Genomic DNA, 21974 nt, shown 5'->3' on the forward strand with positions numbered 1-21974 from the left:
GAAATATGCGCCCAACTTTCGACACAGGTGAAGTTGTTGGGTGACGTCACGACGGCGAGTAGGCGGGGCTTGCGCGTACGTGCGCCGAGCGGCGGCGTCAGAAGTACAGTTGCCCTCGTTCGACAACACGTACACAAACCTTTAGTTTGTGTGTTTTTTTTTTTTTTTGTCAAGTCCAAGTTCAAAGTGGCGAGGCCCCGGATACGAGCGAGGAAGGAGGAGGACCCAAAATAGAGAGAGAGAGAAAGCGGAAGGAGGTTTCCGCCTTGCTCCGGGCGGTTCGGTGACAGGCTCGCTGCTGCCTTCCCGCCTCCCAACTCCGGCCACTGAGACTCCCTCACGCCGCCAGAGGAGCACCAGGATGGAGGGAGACACTCCAGGTTCGTCCCTAACAACTCTTCCTTCCTCACGCCTATCATGTGTCTAGCGAGATGTCTTTAAAGAAAAAAAAATGTGTTATGTGTATTGTGAAGCGTCACACTGCAGATATGACGGCACGCTGCTGTCGTCCTGATCAACTCATACAATTTTATCAAAGGTGGAATTGATACAAGATGATTGATCATGATGCGCTGAGGTTGGCGAGGCAATGACAGGGAGGATTTGGTATCAATAATGCATCACTTGAGTATTCTGTGTGCTTGCAGTGCATCTCAAAATAGAGCAGCAGTAAGCACTGGCCTCATTGCAACGTTTGCAACGAATAGAATCCAAATGTGTTATGAAATGAATGGTTATTTTATATATCAGAAGCAGTTGTGTATGTTATGTTTTTACATTTTTTTTTAATTCACACGTTTTTAATATTTGTTTCATCGTGTTTAGGGTACAGTATTTGAAGTTCATTTAATTGACATAAAGAAAATATATTTATTAAAATATAGTTTCAACTTTTAAATTATGGATAGCATTTTAATTTAATGTTTATTTAAAAAATATATATATTTTCATAAAAAACATTTTAGCGTAGATTTACAGCAAAACCTTGATATTTATGTTTACGTATCCATACTTTACTTTCGTCAAGATTTTGTTAAACAGTCTTTTACATTTTTTTATTTTATTTTATGGTATTTGTTTACATATCTATTTTCACTACTCATATATAGGGATGGGCGAGTGCCAATACCAGGTATTGGTATCGGGCTGATACTGGCCTTATTATAAAGTACTGGGTTCTTGTGGTAGCTGCAGATACTAGCCACAGATACCTAAAGCAAAAAACAAATCGTGTAAATCCTCCTTGCCAGTAGTTGGCGCTATACTGAGGCGTTGTGACTCATCATGTGTTTTTGATTTTTCTTTGGCTTCTTTAACACGGAAGGGTCTTGTGATGATGATAACCATAGAATAGAAAATGTCACTGACATAAAGAAGGGCCTGGCTGCTTGGTACAGTGTTTTGCGTCATCTTTGGCTTTTTTTTTCTCTCTCTCTGGACTTTGACCTCCACAGATGTGTTCCTCTTGCAGTTAAACTGAGACAGCTTGTTGTGGTCATGTTGTTGAGCCCTCCCTCCATTCTGAATGACTCGTGCGCAACTCATGCACACAGAACTTGTCATGAACAAAGCACAGTGAGAAGCGAGGAGCTGTCAAAAGTAAGCAGCAAAGCAGCCAAATCACAGGGGACCCATGATGTGGATGCTAATAAGAAAAAAGAAAAAAAAAAAAAAAGTAAAAGGCAAAAGCGTCTCATTAAAATGCACCGAATATGACCATTGCAAGTTTTTACGATGACAGTTTGATGCTGTGATAAGCACATCAAGTCTATATTTAGTGTTCCGCTCCAGCTTGTCGCTGGGGAAGATGCTAACGTTAGCGTTTTTATGCACGGTTGACAGCCTTGCATCACGGTACTCCGTTCAACTCAGGTTCTGGGTTTGAATCCAAATTTTCGGGGGTAATTGATGAATCATTTAGTGGCATTTTTTTAGATTCAAAACTGTCCAAATGCTCAGAATTTCATCTTCACATATTTACTATGGAAAACAATGATCAATACTTTTTTTTTTAACAAATATGCAAATTTGCAATTTACAAGCCATTAAAAACTCCCGTGTCCATAAAATACCCGCTTTAATTTGTTTGAGTAGACACAACGCTTGCAGTTGCACACTGCCCCCACCGTGTGGCTCGCTTAGCTTTCAACTTTCAACTTCCCTTTCAGTTCAGTCCAATATGACAGCGCACTAAAAAAGTAGCCATGAGAGTGCTGACTCCGCTGCCGCATTTTCGCCCGAGGATGACCGACGTCGCAGTTCACTCGCGGGTCAACTCGTGTGGCCTGGCAGCCCCGATGAGGCGGGGCCTGATGTCACATGGGACCATGTGGGGAAAACCTTATGATGCCATGTCATGGTAACCGTTGGCAGAGAAAAGTAATCGCTAAACTCTGCTAAAGGAGACTTGAATTGCGTGACAAAGTTGCTATTAACCCCAATAAAAATATACAGATAGAAATGTGTCAAGGCACATAAGTGAAAATATTTCTAACTCAAATCATCTTTCCCCATTGAAATGAATGTAAATGGCATTAATCCATCCCGGCAGCTTGGATGGAGCCTCTTTTTGGGAACAATTGATATGCCCAACTGCTGCTTGTCGTGAAGTGAGCTGAGCTCAGTTCTCTGCCACTCTAGTCAAAGCAAAAAATTGTCTGAATGATGCATCAAAAAAAAAAAATCAATTTATCTTTAAAAGTGGCTGTTGTGATTGCTGGAAAAAATGACATCTTTGTGCCATCGAGCATGCTTTTGGAGAGCGAGGCTGATGGAGAAATACTGAGACAGCAACACAAAAAGAGGAACCGGGCGAAAGCGGAAGCAGTTGCCGTCTTGGAAAACAAGCCGCGCCTTCTAACAGGCGCGCGACATCAAGTGAATCCGGCGATGTTCTTCCGACTATCCTGGATTAGCCCCAAAACCTCTCAGTGGAATACCGGCTTCTTAGTTATATATCTTCAGTGTGAAAAGCGTCTTTGAGTCTCAAGAAAAGTCTTTTACAAATTACGTCTTTGCCTCTTATGAATTATAATTTAGCCATGGGGACGGTGGGCGAACTTTGCGTGTCGAGCCTTCACTCGTTTTTGTGTCCGGCCGTGGAGGCGGTCCAGCAATCTGCAGGTAACCTTTTTAATTTTTGGCACCATTCTTGGAGTCAGTTAAAGGCGCACGTATCAAAAATAATATTTGTCCCACATTTTACTATTTAACTGAGAGTGTGACCAAAAAAAAATTACCAAAAAAAGTATGATTGGACAATTTTTGCAAATTTGAGGCAGTGTGGTGACGTCATTGAGACACATTGCGGAAAATATTTGATAACAAATACTGCAAGAAAACTCGATATCTTCATCACCACAAGGAAAACTACACGCAGAATAAAATTTGTGTAACTACTTTCACATTTTGAGATAAAAATAACTCTAATTAGAATTAGGGTGAATGCTTGACTCCGAATTCACACATAAAAAAATATTTTTTTTTTATGTCCAGCAGCGTTATTGGAAGTGAGGTCATTCCGGTCGACAGTGTTGTTGACATGACTCGACGGGTTGCGGCAAATCAGCTGCTGACGATGTGCGACGCAAAGGGAAGTGTCGCTGATTTCCAAACGTCTGAATCAGCATTGCGCTTGTGTGCGTGCGTGAATGCGTGTAAAGCGACGACGTGGCTGCTCGATGGGGAAGTCCATTGGCGTTGGTTGTGGTGTGGCAATGCGGTGACAGCTCAATCTCACTCGCTGCTGTCACGCAACCTCAAGTCACCCCTGAAGGCCTCACCAATATCTATCGTGCTGTCTCACAATGATGATCCGTTTCCGACGGATTTTGGGGGGGTCTCACATTACCCTCCAAAACTCATTCAGTGCCGCGCTTTAGAACGTAGGAAATAATATTCCCATTCCAGAAGCTCTTATTTGGCTAGAGGGCAGGAAAATTAACATGCAAGCAGCCACAGGGGCGGCGTTCAAATCACGCCCGTCAATCATTCAGGCCTATTTCTGCCAGACAATTACAGGTTGGGTTTTCCGTCGATCGTCGAAAGGTGTCATTCATGCACTGTGCACCAGCAGAAGGAAAACGGCCGCTTTCAAAATCAAACCTACAAGTGTACAACTCAATGATTGCGGCTGAGATCATATTTTATTCAATTTAGCCTTTAATTGCGTCAATTTAACAATCTTTGCGCTAAAATTGGTTAGTTTAAATATTTGCCTTTCATTTTTAAATTAAAATAATTTTCTGTTACTTCTATGTTTTTGCTTTGTTCTTTTTTGTATTTGTTTATTTTTTTTTTTTGCCCACAATTTATTGTTTTATACTGTTCTGTAAAATAAATAGTTGCGTTAGATTCGACTATGCAATCAACTATTTCACATATAAATTACAAATATTTTAAATACGTTTTTAAATTATTACAATTAAATGAATTATAAACACATTTTCATAGGATGATGTTTTTCTTTTTCAATATTTCTTTTCGATGTCCGGCAAACTTGAAATAGTTCCAGTTCGTCTTGCTTGTAGTTCTCAGAAATAACCGACAGAGGTCACTGTTGACTGGATTTACTGAGCACTGATCAGTACATTTCTTCACTTGAATGGAGCACTCAAAAGAAGGCTCTGATTTGCCCATCAGTCGTAACATTCTAAACGTTCACCTCAACACTGGCTGCATTGTTGTGCGGACGCTTGAACACAAGTGAGGCTTTCACACACGGCGCAATGTTCGTCATAAATGAACTGCCGTCCTGATCTTTCCGAAGAACAATGCCATGTTTGACGAGTGGCGATTACCTGACACCACTGCGTGGAATTCGCACATTTTGCGCATATGAGGCGGGGGTTGTTTTCACAAGTCATAGAGCAGGATTCCTGCCCCCCCCTAAAAAGACAAAAACAATCCTTATGCTTTCATGAGCAAGCAGCAGCAGGCTGGGCTCTCTCTCGAGTTGCTCCTCGTTAAATGATGTTTTCATGCTCAGTCCAAAACAATAAAAGTATTACTTTGGCCCCTCCTGGTGAGCTTTCGGTTTTTAGTTCATTACTGAAGTTTAGTATGCTAGCGTATACTATTGATGAGCGTCATGTGAAGGAATTGCATAATCAACATATACCTGTGTGTGTTACGTATGTTTCACCGCACATGCAACAGGTTATTTTCATTGTTTTTCGAGAAGCACAAGCGGATGTGGCCAATTTAAAAAAGAAAAGTAGCAAAAAAAATGCAGCAGAAGTGGTGAATACTGCTGTATGTGTCACTCAAGTTACCCGCCCCCACGCGGCCCAGCTGTCCCGTCCCCTTGCGTGTGTGCGTGTGTGAGACGGTGCACCAAAAAAAACAAAAAAACACGGTGGGAGTGGTGGGCCCCAAACGCGTCATCAGGCCCTTTGGCTGCACCTTTCGCCCGACTAATGTCAAAATCAAAGGACACTACCCGGATATGTCATGTGTATTTTTTCAAAATAAGAGTATTTCATATCACAAATTAATGCTGTTCTGTTTTTAGTATAACCCGCAGTTCCCCATGTGACTGGTTGTCTTAACTCGTGCATCCTTACTTGTATTTAATGAATTTCCGCTGTAGACGCTTGCCCAGCACGGTTCAGATGCTTTATTGTGAAAATTTTGATCGGAAATGGCTGGTTGTACTTCTGGCCATCTTGACAGACAGTTGCGCGTACTCGCACAGTAAAGAGAGGACAAGTGTGGACTTTTTGCTTGGAGCTTTACAATTTCAAACTGCTCCCTTTACTGGCTGCAACTGTTCTTATACCGAGATAACACAAATCTAGTTGTTAGTTGAAAAAACGGGGAAATAAAGACCGAGGAAATTCACTTCGGGCGATTTAAAAAACTCGTCGAACTTCAGCGCTCAGAAAGCAGCCGTAAGAAGGCAAAACAGACCGACAACATGGTGTTAAAGTCCGAAGACGGCGTCGGTGAGTCAAACTCTTTTAGTTCGTCACATTTATCAAAATGTAATCGAAACAATAGTATAACATCTTCACTCAGACTCAACTGTGGAGTTTGTGTAAAACGTTGGCATTTGAGGAGGCTCCGGAAGTCATTGTTGTTGGAATTTAATTTCAGTCTGTTACAGTTCTTTTTCTTCTAAAAGTTGAGTTTAAAATATTTTTTTTTCTTCTTAAAAGCCACTTGTTCTTATTTATTTATTAGTTTTAATTATCTCAAGTGTTATATTAATTTAATCCAAAAACAATGTATACATTTAGTCAGTCATTTATAATTGACTCTAAAAACAGTTGGATGAAACAGGAAGAGAAGAATTGCTACTTGACCCAACTTTTTAGGTCGTTTTGTGCAACAACAACCCAAGTCTTGGGCTAGATTTGCACAAAGTTGGGTCAAATTGACCCAAATATTGGGCGGTCCTTTTTTAATGGTCAATTTTGTGTTTTGTTCGACCTAACTTTTCTTAAGAGTGATACAATTAGCAACCTTGGGCATGTGGGCCCTGCCCATGGGCAGCTCCAGGAAACATTACCCGGGACTGGTTACCTGTCCCAAGGCAACAATAAACAACTATTGGGACAGGTATTTTCACCTTCGCAAACTGGAGATGCAGAAAACAACGATCAAAATGTCCCGTCTGATTTTGAGTGTGATGCGGTGTACCGCATGGACTGGTTGCGGGCCCATCGAAGGGCACAGATAGACAAATAACCGCTGGACTATTTTGAGTTAGAATAATCTTTCCTTGGAGCCGTCAGGCTCCTTTCTCCTAAGTGTCAGCGAAAACTCTCTAGGACCTTCTTTTTATGTGACGTTGTCTGAAGAGTTTTGCAAATTAAGCTTTATGACATTGTCTGGGTTTGCGTGGAGCCTTGTGTTTGATGTAAAAGGAAACCGTTTACGCACTTAAAAACGGCGGCTTGTTTTAAACTATTTGTAACTCTTTATCAAAAAAAAAAAAAATGTCAACGCAATTGCAGACTGAACTGTCATCTTGCTAACTTACGTGATCTTTTCTTCGATATGCATGTTTGAATAGCTTCTTTGAATAATGAAGTGCCGCATCTTAAATCAGAATCATTTCAATCGGACTGACAAAAAGAAAAAAAAAGCCCAACATGATTACTCAAGAGAACATGTTATATACATGTCGGTTAAACATCACGTCTAGCGCACGCTCAACAGTAACAGTTGCGGAGCGCGGCCACGCCGTGCTCACGTTACCCGTCCTTTTGAATGTTTTGTAATCCCAAAGAAGCGTGCTACCAACGCGCGCCGGGTTCAACAGTACGCTTCTGTCGCAGGCGGCGTTAATTAGCCCTCGCCGACTGCGTGAGCGCTAATCGTATTAGCGTTGGTCTCGCTGACTGATCCTGTTATGTGCTGCCGTTGCTCCTTTGTGACGCTCACGATAAGTCGGAGAAGAGCCTCCACGCGGGCCACGCAACTGCTTTGTTGTCCGTTTGTCTGCCGCGTGGTGGTGGGTGGGCGGGCTTGTGACGAATGGCTGCACCGCAAGTTCCTGGCGCTCACGCTCCGGTGGTTTGATAACCCGCGCCGTCTCGCCATAATCGGGTTTTTCTCAAGTTTTTGCGTTGGTGGGCGCCCCTCGTTTTCCTCTCAACTCAGCGTTTTCAGATGTAATCCAGTTAGATAATTGTGTTTTCATACTGGGCTCGTGTTATTTAAGTCATTTGTGTAGGGATGAATGCCAAATAACGTGTGAGACGTCAAAAGTTGGGAATCCCCAACATCTTGCCGTTTCAAAAGAAAAAAAGTTTCCCCCCGAAATAGAAAATATATATTTCAGGGTTCACTCTGACACTACAGAGTGGGCCTGATAAATTTGTATTCATTTTTTTTGCAGCAAATTCAGATTCCAAGATTTATAATTAATCGTTGGATTAATTAAAAAAATAAGAAAATAAATAATTCTTTGTCCCTTTGTCAAAATTGTCAATGAACCGAGAGAAAAAGTGGCAAAAATTAAAAAAAAATATATTTTCATGCTTGTTTTCTGCATTCTATGATTTAAAAAAAAACACATTAGCCTGTGACGTATTTTTATATTCTAAAGTCTACAAATCTTCCGTAGCAAGAGAATCATTTTACTTTTGCCTAGAAAATGTTGAGTAGCTTTTCAATAGCTGAGCTGCCGTGTCAATTCTTTGAAGGCACGTGTGCAGCAAGCACAAACATGCCCGCAGACGCGTTTCCCTCGCTGCAAAATGGCGGCTCAGCTCCGCAGGTACAACTTGGGAGTGTCACGGAAAGCAGGAGTGCAACCGAATATGAAATGCTTTTGTTGGCGCTCTGCAAATACACAAAGCGAATCCACTTCACCCGTATCGTGACGATGTGAACTAGACAGAAAAGAAAGCGTTCCCAAAGGATGGGCGTGCTCAACTTTCACTCACTCTGCGATGTGTGTGCGTGTGTGAGAAAGACCAATAAACAGGAAGCTTGGCGTTTGAAAATACGACACTCGGGAAGTGGCGTCTTTCTGTGTTTGACTTGCGATAATGTGATTTTAAAGGAGGCAAATACTCTTTAAAGAATCCGAGAATTCACAAGATCAGAGGTGGTCAAAGTACTCGCACGCTGTACTTTGGTGCAAGTACAGATACTTTTTGTTTTGAAAAAAAAAAAAAAAATAGGCCGCTAAAAGTATAGGTATTTAAAAAAAAGAGTAAAAATGTAAAATTTTTCATGTAGGGGTTATTCCAGAAACGTACACAAGTCCCGCCACCGAGTATTTTGTGACCTTCCACCACTGCACGAGAGTCACAAACTCGTCTGGATGTGTTGTCGTTGCCGAGAGGATGTTGATAATTGGACGGCCACGATAAGAATCAAGGCTAGTTTTGCCGTCAGAGCACAAAGGCGCGCATTGTCGGTCCAAATGGTTCTTCCGCTTCCAAAGGGCCCCGAGAAGCGTTGGCATCGCCGTGGATTATTGAAAGAACACAGCATGATTAGCATCCATGACGATGGATTACGCGCGTGTTGATTTTTGCGAGTGCAGCTGCGGGATGTTTGTGTTTTTGTCCGTGTGTTTGCTTTGACACCCAAGCCGAGGTGGCCCCCGCTAGACATTCCCTTCGACATTCCTTCACTAAGCTAACCGTCGAACTAAAAGCAAACGTTCCTGTTAGATTTTGTTGCGGATGTAAATTGTTTCAAGTGAGTTTCATTATTTTATTTGATGTGTTTCTGTTTTGATCTCGCTACGGTGCCACTTTTGGAGGCTGCGCTGTATTTTTAAACGCACTCGTGTTCAAATCCAAACTGTCTGTCAACTCGACTGGCTGCAAAATTGACCACAAAGCTCCTCATCGTTTCGCGGCGACGACATGCCAGGCGGGGACGAAACTTTCAATCAAACGAAACCGGCGTGCGATGGCTAATGAACTCATTTAGTGCCATTGACGGCTAAAGACGTCAAAGATCCTTTTTTTTTTTTTTTTTTTTTAATACTCGGCTGGTAGTGAATGAGTTAACTGACTCATTACACTCGGCGCAGACATGCGGTCACAAGCACACGCCATGAACAGAACGCACACACGCAATCACACACACACACACACACACACACACGGGATACAACAAGCCATAATCTCGCACAATGTCTCGGTATGTGTCGCTGAAATAATCACACTCTCCTGTGTAGAGAAATGATTGTCCCGAGCATAGATGCGCATTTGTCAAGCAGGTAGGCGTTAATCAGTAAGACGAGTCGCATGACTTGTCAGGAGAGAGAGCGAGACTGTCCCGGCGTTAAGGGCTGAGTCATGTCTGCTCGTGTTAGTTGGAGCGCATGGCTTCTCCAGAGATGACCGCATACTCACGAATCCCATAAAACATTGTTTTTTCATCATATCATAATTCACTAGCTCAATAGTTGGGTTTTGTTCTGTCCTGGTACTGATGATGCTTTTGACCCAAAATGTAGAAAAATATGACAATGTATAAAGTCGTCACGGAAATAAAATTCACTTTTCATTCGCTTCTGTTCACTAATATCAAGGAAACAATATCTGGTGTATGTGTTGTTATTTTTCTGCCCATTGCTCCTCCCTAATTGTGTTTGTACGAGAGGAGGAGGAGGAGGAGGCAGAGTAAGGAATGGCCACAGGGTGGAGCCTCCACGTTTCAAGCAAGTGAAGGCCAAATCGAGAAAAGGGATGGAGACGGGGGAGGAGGGAGGCTGTTTCCCACGTGTCTGGCGCTGAAAGCCGGCAGGGAGCCGCTCACTCCGCTGTGCGGCTGGAAAACACTCCGTTGCATCGATTTTTGACTCACGACTATTGACGCCTTGTTCAGCAGGAACTGACAATCGTCTTTATTTTAAGTTCCTGTGTCGTCAAGGAAGGTCTTGGACTTGAGAAAAGAGCAAGAACTTGACAACCTTGGAGTGTTGGCTCGTTCAGGTGAGTGGTCGGGTTGTCGTCATGCGGGACTTCTCCGCTAATCAGGATCATCTCCAACAGTCATGCATTGGACGTCTTGTTTTATTGTCTCGTAAGGTCCGTTGACGTCTGACTGGGGCTGATGTTGCTTGTCAGAGTGGGGCGGGTGAGCTTTGAAAGAGAGAGAGATTTATTGAACTGGCCAAGATCGTAAAATCCCGCGAAAGTGCAGAAGTTCATCCTGAAGGGAAACGCCTTCAAGAACCACGACTTTAACGTTAGGAACAATTTGGATGTCACGACACCGGGACTGAACATGAGGAATTCTCCTGATCCCACTTCAACTCACCCTCCGACTCGGTTTCTATCCCACGCGTCACGACGACATAACGTTCCTTCTCTTCGGACGTCACCTCCCACAGTCCAGGTCAGATGCTTTGGGGATTTATGATTCATAACTGGTGGTCCGCTGGCTCCCGCTTGTATCGTGTCCATGTGTGCAGCACTAAAAAGTCAGGAGGTCACTGGTGAGCACGTTTTTTTGGAACGGTGCCATTCCTTTTTAAACCCCCGCTCGTCTTTGTTCCAAGTGTGTGCGGTCTCACGGCATTCCCAGTGGGACTTGTCGTGATGACATTCTGCCTGCTTATGAATCTTACATCGCCTTTTGATGCTGGAAGCGCAGCATTCATACGGGGACGCCTAATGGGCAATGGTGTACGCGGACGTCCGTGCGTTGGCGGCCAACTCGAGTGATTGATTGTCCGTGTGGCTCATCGTGAAGTAAGCTGCCGTTTGTTACAGCCGGCGCTTTTCTTGGCTTCGGCTTGGGATCGATTGATTAGCCTTGGGGGTGGAAGAGCAACTTCATGTAAGGATGGCCCGACATCCAAATCAAAATGTGGCATACTGTACATGAACGACGTCACGCAGGCGAGGCGGTCGAGGCAATTCCGCCCAATGAAGCGTGTCTTCGGACCAGGTGGATTCTGTTGCTTCGATTAGAAGTGTTGCAGTCATGCGACGGTGGAAGCACCAAAATAAACCTTGACCTTAAAAGTTGTGGACCTCGTTTGTTGCGAAATAAATTGGGTCACCTCTGCAGGGAGTCGGACTGAGTGATCCTAATTTCCTTCTTTTGCCAACGAGAGCCCTTTTGAGATCTGGCTGGAAATGAGATGTCTGCGTGGCAATCTGCATGGGTATTAGCGGACTCGAGCGCCGCGGGAGAGCGAGCTATAATTGTTTCTCCTTTGATGCGTCACCTCCCGGGCCCCGCTTCGACAATCTAGAAAGTCTGCTGTCCGAACCCGTGCCTCGAGAGAATCGATGTCGTCCGAATGGATCCAGATACTTGAGTTTGCACTCCGATAACAATCGAGACCGTCTGTCTCTTTCTGGATGAGGACATTTGATCACGCCGGTCCGCCTCTGTCACGTTGCTACGAGGGTCGTATGCGTTGGTTCCACCTTCATCACTTGCACTTTTCGCTTCTTCTCTCCATCCCGTGGCCTCTCTCTCGCTCTCGCTCTCTTTTTTTTTCTCCCTTTCCAATGACTGCCTCCTTTCTTTGGACCAGGCCAGGCCCGACGTTGGCTGACTCACGGCCAAGCGGCGACTCTCAGACAAGACGGCAAACATGCAACTCTCAGCATTTAATTGAAGTGGAAGGTTTCCTGCCGGCGGCGCCGGATTGTGTTCTGGGAAATGACACACGTTTGGTCCCAACCTGGATTTGGCCTCTTTTTGTCCTCCTCCACGCGACTCTGGACCTTGTTGAGAGCGCTTTGCATGGATACGCAACTTTAGGAGCGATGATGCAAATTAGCTTGTGATGCTTTACGTTAATGGTGGTCAATCATCAGTCGACATTTTGGTCATTTCATTTTCTATTGCAGCATAAGGGAATTTATACGTCCCTGGTAATTAAACGTGAAGTCTTGCGGTTCTTTCTCTATGCGTCAGCATTGCCACCGCTCAAAACTTTGAATCCTGCTACTGATGTAAAGAGGTTGAGGAGAGGAGAGGTCACAGGGGGAGCGTCATCAATTATGAACCGCAAATTAGTTGATCATTTATGATTATTATTATTATTATGAAGTGTGCTTGTGATTTTTGATATGAAGGAATTTTGTTGAGTCTTCTGTGCTCATCCACCGTTTCTTCCTAGTGCCGGACGACCTTACTCCGGAGGAGCAGCAGGAGCTGGAGAACATCCGGCGACGCAAGCTGGAGCTGCTGGAGGACATTCAGGTACCGTCAAGTTCAAAGACTGCCGTGGTTAAATATTTTCCCGCTGGATCTCTAGTGTTGTTGTTGGCATCAACTACACATTTTGGATGTGCGTTCTGCAAGACTTGCGAAGGAACGATTACCACAACTACTATTTTGAAAACTTTTGCTTCGGTTTGTGAGCCCCGCCAAACAACGTAAACATATTTGCTTCGACTCATTCGTCCACCCCCGCCCCTCCACTTCTTCTGCAAATTCCCCCGGCACACATTTCAACCCAAGTGGAATGTCGGGTATTTCCTACCCAGATCTCTTTTCGCCAGCAAAACATTTGTGCTCGTGGTTGAGCCATTCAGACGAAGATCGCGCTACATGACTGATTTGAAACGCATTCAGATAAAATATGCTCCCTTCATGGCGGTGACAATTGACAGATTGAGAATCGACTTCCAACTGTCGCCGCAGACAAAACGCTGCCGGCGGACACCCGCGCTTTCATGAGCCTTGACGGGCATGGCCGCCCGAAAACACGCCTCGGTCACCCTCCCCTATTCGTATTTGCTGACCGCCCCACGCCCCTCGTCCACTCCCACGCCCTCCTCCGCCCGGCCTGCGGGTCAAGGCCTCTTGTGTGCGCCCGGCCATTGTTTGCGGAGGCAAGCATTTGAGGAATGCGTCGGGATTGCGCAGCTCTGGACGACACAGATGTTGCCTTTGTGGTGCGCCGCCTGGAATAAATAGTGATGCATGGGAAATGGATGCGAATCCAAGCGCTTTATTTGGCTTGTGACTTTAAGACTCAATAGAGCAAAACTTTGATATGATGTTTAGCTTGACTGTTCAAGAAAATGATTTTCTTGGGTCTCCCGCCCCCAGAACTGTCCTTCAAAATAGGAAGACTTTTGTTTTGGAGACAAAGATGGCCGTTACTTTGTATTAATGAGCCAAGTCAACCATCTTCTTTGACGTTTCAGGCAAATGATGATACATGAAAAGACTGTTTTGTTTCCCACAGCGGCTGAAGGATGAGATAGCAGAGGTCACCAACGAGATTGAGAACCTTGGTTCCACCGAGGAGAGGTAAGATGGAGCCTCCTTTCAGAGATCCCGTTAATTATCAGCTTTTTCTATTCAGACCAAACCTAACGAAGGTGGGTATTGTCGCAATTTGCCGGCTTTCACACTTCCTCCCGCAGTCACATTTCCAGGCAGTGAAAACCGGGATAGCCAATCCCTACAAAGATGGCAAACATCACCTTGCCCGTCTCCCAAATCGACGTGTTTGCTTTCTATTTACTGAGCAAATGAAGCCGTCAATTATTGATAGGCGACGGCGATCTCGTCACACCAAATACGCCTCCCACATTGGCTGCGCTTTTAAGGCACTTTAAATGTTTTATCGGGCGCACCCCCTCCGACCCCGCGCACGATGGGAGGCGGCCTCATTGAATAATGCAGACAATGCACGGTCCCGGGGGAAAAGGGGGCGCTCGGGTCGACTACTTTGGTCGGAGAGATCCCATCAACGGCAGATAAATCATGCCGCGCTTTGGCTTTCTTCCCAACGCCATTAAGGGCTGCATCTCCTTGATGCCGTCGCGGCGTCTTATCGCGCCGACGCTCCGTGATCTTGTTTGTCTGTTGTCTGCTGCAGTTTCACTTGAAGGAGCTCAGTGGCAGACAAAAGCCAACAGGAATCCTGGGCGGGAGGGACCAAGAAGGCTTGGGGAAGTCACCGCGGCGACGGGCGTACCTCAAAAGGCCAATTTGAGCCCCCTGAGAGAAGACTTCTTCCCGTAAGCGGGATTAGTCACGGCTGCGAGGGTCAGCGTGAATAGTTGGCAGGAAATATTTTGTAATGCGATTTATGAGTCACATTGGATGAGATGACTCGGCAGTTTGATGCGTGAATCATCGTCGTAGATTGGAGGTGATAAGTGGGGGGGAAAGCTTAAGTCAGGCTGCACGGCAGACTCGTGGTGAGGACATCTGCCTTGCAATTTTGTGGTTTGGGGTTCAATTGACCGTCCAGTGTATGACAAAAAAAAAATAATTGCACTCATCAGAAATGCTGCTTATTAAACGTATTGATTGCTGTGGGCAGAATGCTCCGCTCATGTTTTGCTCATCAAAGTTGGCAAGAACAAGTTTTGCCCTGGCCGACCAATTAGAAGATGAAAAAAATGCTGATTTAATTGAGGGCCAGCGCTCTGGTTCTGCGGGGACGAATTTGAAATCCAGTCTCGTTGCTAATTTAATTTCCGTTACATCAGAAAGCACTTCTGATTCTCCTCATGCGCTCACCTTCCAGGAAAACCATGCAGAGGAACAAACAGGTGGCCATGGGCCGTAAGAAATTCAACATGGACCCCAAAAAGGTAGGCGAGTGATTACGAGGATGTTGAGATGTGACTGAGGAAAAACCCGCGTGTCCCCTGCCGCTCTTCCAGGGAATTCAGTTCCTCATTGAGAATGACTTGCTGAAGAACACGAGCGATGACATCGCGCAGTTCCTTTGCAAGGGGGAGGGGCTAAACAAAACAGCCATTGGGGATTACCTCGGCGAAAGGTAAGGACAAACGTGCACAAGTGCATAGTTTGCGTGTTGCTCACTTTCCCCGCCCATTGCTTCCCAAAAATACTTGACTCGTCCCACATTGTCTGCTCCTCGCTGATCTCCATCTGCTTTCGATTGTCTTAGTCACTCTTAAGTGACGCGCTCAAGACACCGCCGGTCTCATTTAAGGGAAATTGAAGATTGGACTCCAGATCCTTGCGTTGCTGAACGCCTGCGTGGGGAAATGTTTTTCGGTATGCGGGGATTACGGGTCAGACAGTCGCGCATAGAGGGCGGGGTCCGGGAGCGGCGATTTTGTTTTTTTTTTCTCTTTGCACGCTTCGAGGCGATCGCCACGGTTGCTGGTCCGCTGGGAGTGATGCGGCGTGAGCTCACGGGGAAGATCATTTACTCCGAAGGGTATTCGGGTCGCGGGATGATGTCATCATCCAGATGAGAGGATAAATGAATTAGTAAAGGGCCGAGACTGTCACACCGCCCGATGGGAGCGCAATCCCTTTACGACCGGCGCGTCTTCAATCAGGCCCTTTTTTTTGCTTCAATTGTATTTCCATGGTTGCCTTGTAGGGATGAATTCAACATCCAAGTCCTCCACGCTTTTGTCGAACTTCATGAATTCACAGACCTCAACCTGGTGCAGGCGCTCAGGTAAGCTACGTGAAAAAACCCATCCCTGCCCCCCCACCACCCACCACCCGCCAAACGCTTTTCATCAGCGCATCCTGACCGCCACCTTTGCCCTCACAGACAGTTCCTGTGGAGTTTTCGGCTCCCGGGAGAAGCCCAGAAGATCGACCGCATGATGGAGGCCTTCGCTCAGCGCTACTGCCAGTGCAACCCCGGCGTTTTCCAATCCACAGGTGCCAGCTAAGAACATTTTCAATTTGGCTTCCTCATAATCGCGATTGACAGTTTGATATTTGCCATTATTCCGGTCGAGGAGGGCCTAATGGCGTGCCGAGCTACTTCCTTTCTTGAGCAGACACCAAGTCTGCCGAGCTTGTCTTTTAGGCGTTGGCTGCCTTTTGGGAATCATGCACGTAGATGAGCGGCCCGATCACGGATGCAGACGGACGTGCATAATGCATGGAGGCTGCTTAACAGCCCTGCACGAACGATAAAGTGCCGCATGCTCGGGCGTTCAATAGACCGACCTGAAACATCGATAAAAGTAGAGAAAGCAAAAAACTGCAACGTCAAATTCTTAAATAATCTCCAAGAAATGTTTTAGTACCAGTATACATCTTTGACAAGCCGTCTCAGTGTGATCAAGCTGCGACGCGTGTGTTCCAGACACGTGCTACATCCTGTCGTTCGCCATCATCATGCTCAACACCAGCCTCCACAACCCCAACGTGAAGGACAAGCCCACCGTAGAGCGCTTCATCTCCATGAACCGGGGGATCAACGAGGGAGGAGACCTCCCCGAAGACCTGCTCAGGGCGAGTTTGCCACCGAGGCCGCTCTCGTTCGCAATCCGAGCTACCGTGCGTTAACCGCCTCTTTCTCCTACGCAGAATCTTTACGAGAGCATCAAGAACGAGCCTTTTAAAATCCCCGAAGACGACGGCAATGACCTCACGCACACCTTCTTCAACCCGGACAGGGAAGGATGGCTGCTAAAGTTGGGTGAGTAACGAGGAGTTGAAAAAAAAAAAAACACATTTCATCCAAGATGGAATTAATTATCCAGGATAGTCTGTTGTCAGACAAGTCGCAGCACATACGTCAAAGGCCCAAGTGGGTTAAAAATGAGGTCAACAACCTGCGTTCAGACGCCGACGACGCAGTCCGTGTTTTTTATGAATTATGAATGAGGCCTTGAGCTCAAGACCGCCTTATGTGGAGCCTTATAAATGTTTGAAGATGCATACATTGAAGAAAGGAAGTCAATCAAATGTGTGTACTTCGGATAAATGTGAACATACAATTAGTGAAAGGAAAAATATTAAAATAGCGAGCAGGTGTCTTCATGAAAGATCTGTCGTTCCTTGTCTGTATTATTCTGCCCCCAGATGGCCATTGCGCAATCACCAGAAGGTTCAGCAAAATATAACATTGCAAGAACTGTTGCATTAAATTCTGTTTGATTATGTAATTACTTTTTACTTTTTTTCTTAATTTAAAAACATCACATTAGTTGTTGTTTTTTTTTGAGAAGCTGGAACGCATTTTTGACATTTCCATTTATTGCAATGGAGACAAATGATTTGAGATGTTTTGCGTTTTAGCACGGCTACGAATTAAACTTGTCACCTGGGATCACTTTATCGTTATCATTCTTGATCCTTGGGAGTATTTTGACAAAAATATGCCCCAGACATGTTAAGACACCTGAGAAGCCTTTGAAATTGTGTGCAAAATTCCCACATCTCCTTCGGTCTTTTGTTTGTCGCGTTCCAAATGTTCCAGAGGTCAGCAACACAGTGGTGGATTCCCCTCCTTCTGTTTCCTCCTCGTACTGATTCACTCTGATTTGTGAAAAGTCAATCGTGTTAATCGCTGTCAATCTGGACAACTCGTCACTAGTTTGCCGCTTGTTATCCTGATTTAAAAAGGAAAAAGAAGGAAAATCAAGGTGGAGGACAAGATGATTGCTTTTCAGTGTGCACAGCTCCACCATGTGGCGGACCGAAGTGCGACACCCTAAAGCAGCGCATGATAGCCGAATGAACGTCACTGCTGGTGCAATAATTCCTTCTCATTTATTTCAGTTGATGATTTTTTTTTTGTTTGTTTCCTTTTTCCTGTTTGTTTGTTCCCATGATTTTGGCTGTTGTCTTTCCTACCTCAGGAGGTATGTACACCTGCTCTTCCCAAACAAACAAAACAAAAAACAAGCCACGCTCCGTCTCGCTCAGCGCTTTTGGTGGTGCGCTATGATTGCTTTTTTGTTCTCCTCCGACATCCAGTTGGGTTTTTCCGTGTCTGTTTGTCCCTTCCATCGACGCATTTCAATTTCAGATGTTTGTCTGTTCAGCCCGCTCACCGCGCTGGTGTTTTAGTTATTTTTTATTTTGTGTCCTCTCATTTTCTTTTTTATCTCCGTGGGTGGTTGGCGTCCACCCTCGTGGCCTCCTTTGGCTTGATGACCTCGCCCGCTGAGGTCTTCCGATGGTCACTCTCTTTTCATGTGGGTTTTGTTGCGTCCAGAAGCTGCATTATCCCCTTTCCCTCCGTCCAGCGAAGTGGCCGCATAAAGATTTTGCTCACGGTGCACGCTGGGCGGCTGTGCGTGTGTAGAAAGGGAATACTGCAGCTTTTCAACTGTGTGGCTCTTCTCTTTGCTATTCAATAGATCAGATGCGTGTGTGCGACTTGACTGGAAGAAGCGATGCGGGTTGCAAAGTGTTTGAGAGGGTTTTAATATGCAATACATGTCATTCAATTGGATACTTTTTTTTTTGTAGATTTTGAAAGTGGAACCTCTAAAATTTTATTACAGTCCAAATTGTCTCCATCATAAAACCTCAAGAGTCATATTTTCATATTTCAAACTGTCACATATAAAGATGATGATGAACGTTGATGGGCAATAAATGCCCCCAAAAAAAACACATGAATCGTCATTTTAAGTTTCAAACAAACACGCATGTATCGTTCTTTTTTATTCCGAGTGACAAGCACAGAAGCTAACCAGGAAGTTGGTTCTAAAATAAATAAATAAATAAAGGCCTCCCGTCTATGAGACCATTATCATATTCCGCTTTGCTTTTGTTTTTTTCCCTCCAGTCTCACTTAATCATTTGTAAAAGACTGGAGACATGATCTTAAACTTATTCCAAAAAATACAGGCTTCCCCCAAAAAGGCGCTGCCTCATGAATACAGGCCTCAAGATGCAAAAAAAATGGCAGCAAAGCACTTCTTTCTTCTTAGACAAGGCTATGGCCTGAGCAAATGCAGCTCCATCTTGCAGATATAGTTCATTTGCACCAAAATGCCACTAGAGGGCACCAAAGCAATGCCTTCATCATGAATACAATACAAGCTTTCTCCTGCCATGCAAAAGAGGACAACTGGATTGTGAACAAAAACCTCCCAAATGAAATTGATAACGACATCAAACATGGATTAACAGAAGAACACATCAAAATCGTCAAAAGGTCAAATTTGACTGGCTTGAAAGTCTCGAGGTTCCACTGAACAAAAGATCCCAAATGAATATCATGGACATCCAAGCTTTTAACCTCCGCCTGCCCCGCATCGCGACACTCCGCTCTCGCCCCCCTCCGTTGACAACAATGTGCCGGGACCGCTAGCCAGCTATTGTTGCACTGGAGGAGGTCGTCTCTTCTTCGTCGGAGTGCGAGAACCCCCTCACCCCAAAAATGGCTTTGGCTGATTCAATTCGAGGGTCTTCAAGCCACACTCAGCTCTGTGTTTGTCGATGCCGCCTGCCTTGTTTGTGGTCAAGATGCCAGCGACTGTGTGTGTCTGTTGATCAGGGGTGGGCAAAGGACGGCACGGTCAGGTAATTTGAAGATGAATTTAAAACATTTTTTTTCATTAAATATGAATTGAATGTGACCGGCCAGCCACACTTTTCCCACTCCTGCTGTAGACGATTTTCGACAATGTTTGACCCGTCATGACGTTTTGGCTCGATTGCCTGCATATGATTCTAAAAGAGTGTGTCTCAACGTGCGGAACCTTTGGACTGCCACTGTAACCCTCAGATGAGTGTCAACTAACATGGTGGTGGGCTCACATAGTCTAGACTTCACTCGTAGTTCTCCAAGAAGCCCCCGACAGGAAATTTGAGCTTTCTGAGTAGCGGAATGTAGCTGCAGGCTCCCGAGCGGGAGCTCGGGTTTCCCCGCACAGGAAACGAGCCTGCCGTGTTTTAAGGTGAGAGGTCGTGCGGGGTCAGTGACGCCCGACTTAATGAAAGCTCCCGTGAGGCCTTTTAACGAGAGACCTGATGATGAAAAGGTTCACGTTGTTTTTATGCAAACGTTTAGTGGAAGGCAAACGGTTGTTAGTGGCTGCCTTTGTCATTCATTTGATACAATTAAACGCCGAGCTCATTTTAAAACTTTAGAACTCCAGTTCTACCTCATCGATTTTTTTTTTTTTTTTTTACGTTGTTTAGCATTTTCAAAACAAAAGGTCTCCCCTCTGATCGATGCCTCCCCGTTTGCAGTTGCGCAATCAAACCCACCTGGCCTGGATGTCCGGCATTTCTATATTTGTATGCAAGTGGCGTCGCGTCCCCGCACCGCGTCTTTATGAGGTGTTTTTATTGGGCCAGGTGAGGCCAGCATCAAGTTCTCAATGACCTCATAAAAGCGGCGCTTTGTCCGTAAACTGCGTTTGTTTCTGCCTGCGGTGGCGGTGGTGGTGGTGGTGAGTGCATGGTGGGACCCGGCGCTCGGTGGGTCGTCGGGAGCTTCCATCTGTCTGTCTGCTCACGTCTGTCCGCCTGCGTGTTGCTAGAGTCGGCGCTGTGTCTTTTATCTTTTTATTTTTGCTTTCTCTTCTCTGATTGCTTTGATTTGCTGCGCAGGAGGCCGAGTCAAGACCTGGAAGAGGAGATGGTTCATCTTAACCGACAACTGCCTCTATTACTTTGAGTACACGACGGTGAGGAACACTTTGAAGTTAGTGCTCCTCCTCCTCCTCTGCCGTGGGTTTCATTGCGTTTGTGTTTCTTTGTGTGTGCAGGACAAGGAACCGCGAGGGATCATCCCACTGGAGAACCTCAGCATCAGGGAGGTGGAGGACAAGAAGCCGGTGAGCACGATGCCCTCTTGTGGCTCATTTTCGCATTGCACAGAGACATGAGCGCTCCTCCCGATCATTTGACTGGCAAAAAACGGCCACTATCTGGAGTTCATTTGTCTGAAGCGCCCGAGGTTCCTCGATAAATTCTTCGTTGCGGGGTAAAATGCTTGTAAAATCACCAAACGCGTATACTGGGGTCAAGTGTCAAGTTCCAGGATAAATTTCCTGCGGTGAAGATTCTGACCAATGTTTTTCGTCGACCCTCCGCCACAGAACTGCTTTGAGCTTTTCATCCCGGACAACAAGGACCAGGTGATCAAAGCGTGCAAGACGGAGGCCGACGGTCGCGTGGTGGAGGGCAACCACACCTTCTACCGCATCTCCGCCCCCACGGCTGAGGAGAAGGACGAATGGATGAACAGCATCAAGTACGTGACCGCGCGCTCGTCTCGTTGGATGCAAATGAGTCCAGTTACCTCAGTTGAACCTTTGCGGAACACCAAAAATTGAGAAAGAAAAACGCATTTTTGAGCAAACACTTTTTTTTTTTCCATTTGTGACAAAAGCACAATAGGTACCCTGTAACTTTTTTTTTTTTTTATCATTTCACATCTCTCAGACCCTCGTTTGAGGACCACTGTAAATAGTGGAAACAATCCCTAATATTTCCAATTTGGATGGCATCTGCAGGGCAGCCATCAGCAGGGACCCCTTTTACGAGATGCTGGCTGCCAGGAAGAAGAAAGTGTCGTCCGTGAAGAGGCACTGAGGAGCCGCTCCGCGCTCGCCGTGTTGCACTTGAACGAGCAGACGGGGGTCCTCCCGGCTTTTTGGACTCAACTGGCCAGGAAACCGACGAGCACCCTGGGTGTTCAGGATGGGGGGGGCCCAAGTAGCCCACTCCTTTCTTTAAAAAAATCCAAACACTCTAATGCAGCCCCTCTCAACACACACTCCTCCCAGCACAATGAACTCCGCAGGTCTGAACGTGTGGCAAGAAAATAACTCCTCATAAGGAAAAGAAAATGTTCTTAAAAGGCTTTAAACATG

The 21974-nt window shown here is 45.5% G+C and overlaps 1 protein-coding gene across 3 annotated transcripts; it reads left to right on the top strand.

The window, feature by feature from the left end:
* Nucleotides 1-102: 102 nt before the first annotated feature.
* cyth1a (cytohesin 1a) lies at nt 103-21974 on the top strand. Of its 3 annotated transcripts, none has more exons than XM_088316523.1 (13): nt 103-380; nt 12560-12642; nt 13637-13701; nt 14933-14999; nt 15072-15190; nt 15767-15847; nt 15947-16059; nt 16493-16641; nt 16717-16829; nt 20705-20783; nt 20865-20933; nt 21198-21352; nt 21615-21974. In XM_088316523.1, the coding sequence occupies exons 1-13, from the start codon at nt 362-364 to the stop codon at nt 21691-21693; spliced, it is 1191 nt and encodes a 396-aa protein (XP_088172649.1). In that variant the 5' UTR covers nt 103-361; the 3' UTR covers nt 21694-21974. The 3 variants fall into 3 exon arrangements, with proteins under 3 accessions (XP_088172649.1, XP_088172647.1, XP_088172648.1); XM_088316521.1 differs by lacking the exon at nt 103-380 and adding an exon at nt 2913-3123 and having other exon boundaries at nt 16717-16828; nt 20707-20783; XM_088316522.1 differs by lacking the exon at nt 103-380 and adding an exon at nt 5643-5945 and having other exon boundaries at nt 16717-16828; nt 20707-20783.

This window comes from Idiotropiscis lumnitzeri, chromosome 15 (assembly GCF_059441095.1).
Source record: "Idiotropiscis lumnitzeri isolate Australia: NSW breed Sydney's pygmy pipehorse chromosome 15, RoL_Ilum_1.0, whole genome shotgun sequence".
Lineage (NCBI taxonomy): Eukaryota > Metazoa > Chordata > Actinopteri > Syngnathiformes > Syngnathidae > Idiotropiscis > Idiotropiscis lumnitzeri.

Coding starts and splice junctions, on each gene's coding strand:
- cyth1a (XM_088316521.1), top strand. CDS start 3,024: ATGAATTATAATTTAGCCATGGGGACGGTGGGCGAACTTTGCGTGTCG. Junction 3,124..12,559: donor GGCGGTCCAGCAATCTGCAG/GTAACCTTTTTA, acceptor GTTTCTTCCTAG/TGCCGGACGACCTTACTCCG. Junction 15,000..15,071: donor TCAACATGGACCCCAAAAAG/GTAGGCGAGTGA, acceptor CCGCTCTTCCAG/GGAATTCAGTTCCTCATTGA.